The 3204-nt window shown below is 33.2% G+C and overlaps 1 protein-coding gene across 1 annotated transcript; it reads left to right on the forward strand.

The window, feature by feature from the left end:
• Nucleotides 1-542: 542 nt before the first annotated feature.
• LOC134229629 (transmembrane emp24 domain-containing protein 3-like) lies at nt 543-1211 on the forward strand. Its single transcript, XM_062711374.1, has one exon. The coding sequence runs from the start codon at nt 543-545 to the stop codon at nt 1209-1211; it is 669 nt and encodes a 222-aa protein (XP_062567358.1).
• The last annotated feature ends 1993 nt before the right edge of the window (nt 1212-3204 follow it).

A 3204-nucleotide genomic window follows, 5' to 3' on the forward strand; every position in this document is an offset into this window, starting at 1 on the left:
CAAATGTAATTATGGGAGAGGCACAGTTGAAAAGGTCCTGGAGTATTTTTTGTATTTTAGGGAAAAAAAACACCTCTTATAGGGTAGGGTTTCTATCTGATCCTCAGTGGTCAAAGAGGAAGTAGATCAGAAGCATTGGTTACAGAAGATTTTTTGAAAAACATTTTTGGTTGAAGATGGTATATTGTTTCTGAAATTATTTTTAACGATAAAAATAGCCAACTCCTCTGCTCAAAAAGAGCCCTACATTACACAATCCTTGAAGTAACAGAGTATTAGGAATTTTTTTTTTTGTTAGTTTTTTTTTAAACAAAAACGAAATACATGTAATTGATCAACATTTTATTATTTCTTTATTTAAGTCTTATGGTATAAAAACACGTTATTGAGCGACACGTCCAAATAGCATAGCAGCTGTTGCACTGGTCGTTCAATATACAGTGTAACGTGGCGGGCAACATCTAGTGATCTAGTCCTCAGATCTTGCACACAAATCATTGATTGAACATTAAAGAAAATGATTGAAAACCAGTTAATACATCATGGGAACTTATCATACACGCCTCGGGAGTGTTCCTCTGGTTTTCTTGTTTATAACGTTCGCAATAATTTCCGATGAGAATGTCAGCAGTGCCTCGTTGATATTCGAATTGCCTGACAAAGAAAACTACTGCTTCTCTGAAGATTTTGATGGAGTAACGGTAGGAAAACGGTTCAAATTTCAATATAAAGTTATAAGAGGAGGAAATAATGACGTAGATGCCAAAGTTATCTCCCCTAATGGATTAGTTTTGTTCAGGGAATCGAAGAATCACGAAGGGGAATTTGTTTTTGATGCTTCCAGAGGGGAATTCAGATTCTGCTTTGGAAACGAGTTTTCAACTTTTACTCATAAAATTGTGTACTTTGAGTTGATAAACATGGAGATTTCTAATCTCGCGGTAGAAGCGGGAGACAAAATCCCTACCGTGAAAACTTCCGCTGAAGCTTCTTGTGACGTCATTCACGAGCGGATGTCGTCTGTAGTCAACTATCAACGAGAGTATCGTTTGAAGGAAGCCATGGGGCGCCATGTGGCAGAGAATATTAATAAAGGGGTCTCATGGTGGTCCGTGGGACAAACGTTTTTCATTTTACTGGCCGGTGTGGGGCAAGTCCTTCTGCTCAAGACTTTCTTTTCAGAGAAGTCGCCAATAAAGCAGGACGCTTGATCACGACCAGACGTACTTATGTAATGACTACTTAAATCTATCATATATCAGTACTTATTGCTTGATTATCATTATACTTCAAATCTATTAATGTCTAATATTGTACGCCAATGAGATATGTCTCAAGCTCAATGAGATGTTTTCGTATTTTACATTAATGTCAAACCATGGCAGATACTTTATACCAATATCATTTCTGTTGCATAAATAATATTACTTGTGGTATGTTTTACCTTTTATAAATTCACTTATAACATTTTATCATGATGAACACTTGATATTCATGTATCAACAACTACTGGTGGTAGGTCTACATCATAAACCTACATGTAGAATGGACTAAAGGTGTATATATATAAAATTATATACCTATCTTAAAACCAAGGGACTTGCTCCAGGCGTGTAATAATTATTTATTTTTTAAAAAATCATATAGATCTACGGTAAAACTGATTTTTAAAAATACACACTTTTAGTATTATGATAAATATATATCATTTTTAAAAATAAAGAATAACACACTGGGAACAAGCCCCTGAGTTTAAACTAATTAAAGGGATTATCTTTTTCATTTGCAGGGGATGAAGTATTAAAACACATAATCTTCGTTTCACTTTGTTACTAGTCCCCTTCCCCTGCCCTCCACAAAATATAGAGTTGTGGAGTTTGGACATTTAATTATACCTCCTTTATGCTTGTCAAATTTTATTCAAGTGAAGAAGAAAAAAATATCTGTCTCTGATCATCTTGCAAATAAATAAATACACAAAAAATTGCCATGCAAGCACTACCCCTTTGGAATAATCTGACACACACACACGTACAGAAAAAAATGCCAGTTCCCCTCCCCTTTCAGAATCAGATGGCTGTACCCTAGTGATATGTTCATAGCTTGTTAATTTTTTTTTAACAATCTATAGCATGTATATAAGTGTCAGCTGTCTGAGGGTATTGTACAGTTTGTGGATATGTTGTCAACTGGATATGTTCATCTTCATTATAATGGTCTCATATCTTTGAGAATAGATGATCAATTTTACAAACATTCAAAATTAAATACTGTACCAATTAATCAGTGAATACATGTTTGTATTATATCTGTTTGTACTGTAGATAAAATTGTTCATATCTAAAATAGTACAACAATATACGGAGGTGTGTGGTCACTATTGCCAGTTTTATGTCACTAAGCCACTCTAGCTATTCAAAGAAATAATAACTGGTCAGATTATACTTCAAGTATTTCATATTGTCCAACCTAAAGTCTCAGCTGTTAATTCTTTTAAGGCATGGGTACTTGTATTTAAATATAATCCCTTCATTGCACTGAAAATGAAGTCCAAAGATCAAAAACATATGTACACTTTAAATAAAGCTAGAGGTACTGTGAGCAATGATCTCACTAAATGATACCCCCAACCATATGATTCATGGAGTGTCCATGTTTTGCTGTGGAAAACCTAAAATATGTGTCGGATCAAAAAGTAAAATAGGAGATGCACAATGCAAATATGTAATAAAGGTTCTGTAAAAATAAAATAAGAGTCAAATTTTAATACAGTATCAAAGTGCTCTTTACTCAGGAATATTAGGGGGGGGGGGTCAGAAATTTGACCTCAATATGAAATCTGATATAACTATAAAAACAATTTAGTTTTCTGGTTTTAATCAAGGGAAAATAACAGATACATTGAGCTACATGTATAATTAAACAGAAAAACAATTTGCACTTCAAACAACAATATGTATATATAATTATAATACTTCTGATGGCTAACACCTCAACATATGGACCAATTCGTTGTCTCTGTCCTATCTCTACTACAAAGTCTACTAAATATATCCCTATATCTAAATAAATTCCACTGCAAAATCTGAGCAAATAACAAATATAGAATTTAATCTACAAAGATTAAAAAGATATAAATATGTATATTTTAAAAATTAAAAAAAACACACAAAATGACAACAAACAGCACCATGAGACAAATAT

Source organism: Saccostrea cucullata, unplaced genomic scaffold (genome assembly GCF_032062105.1).
Source record: "Saccostrea cucullata isolate Sc308-1 unplaced genomic scaffold, CSIRO_AGI_Scuc_v1 ctg1326, whole genome shotgun sequence".
NCBI classification, from domain to species: Eukaryota; Metazoa; Mollusca; class Bivalvia; order Ostreida; family Ostreidae; genus Saccostrea; species Saccostrea cuccullata.

Bases quoted from the DNA above. Each gene is read 5' to 3' on its own strand.
- LOC134229629 (XM_062711374.1), top strand. From the start codon at position 543: ATGGGAACTTATCATACACGCCTCGGGAGTGTTCCTCTGGTTTTCTTG.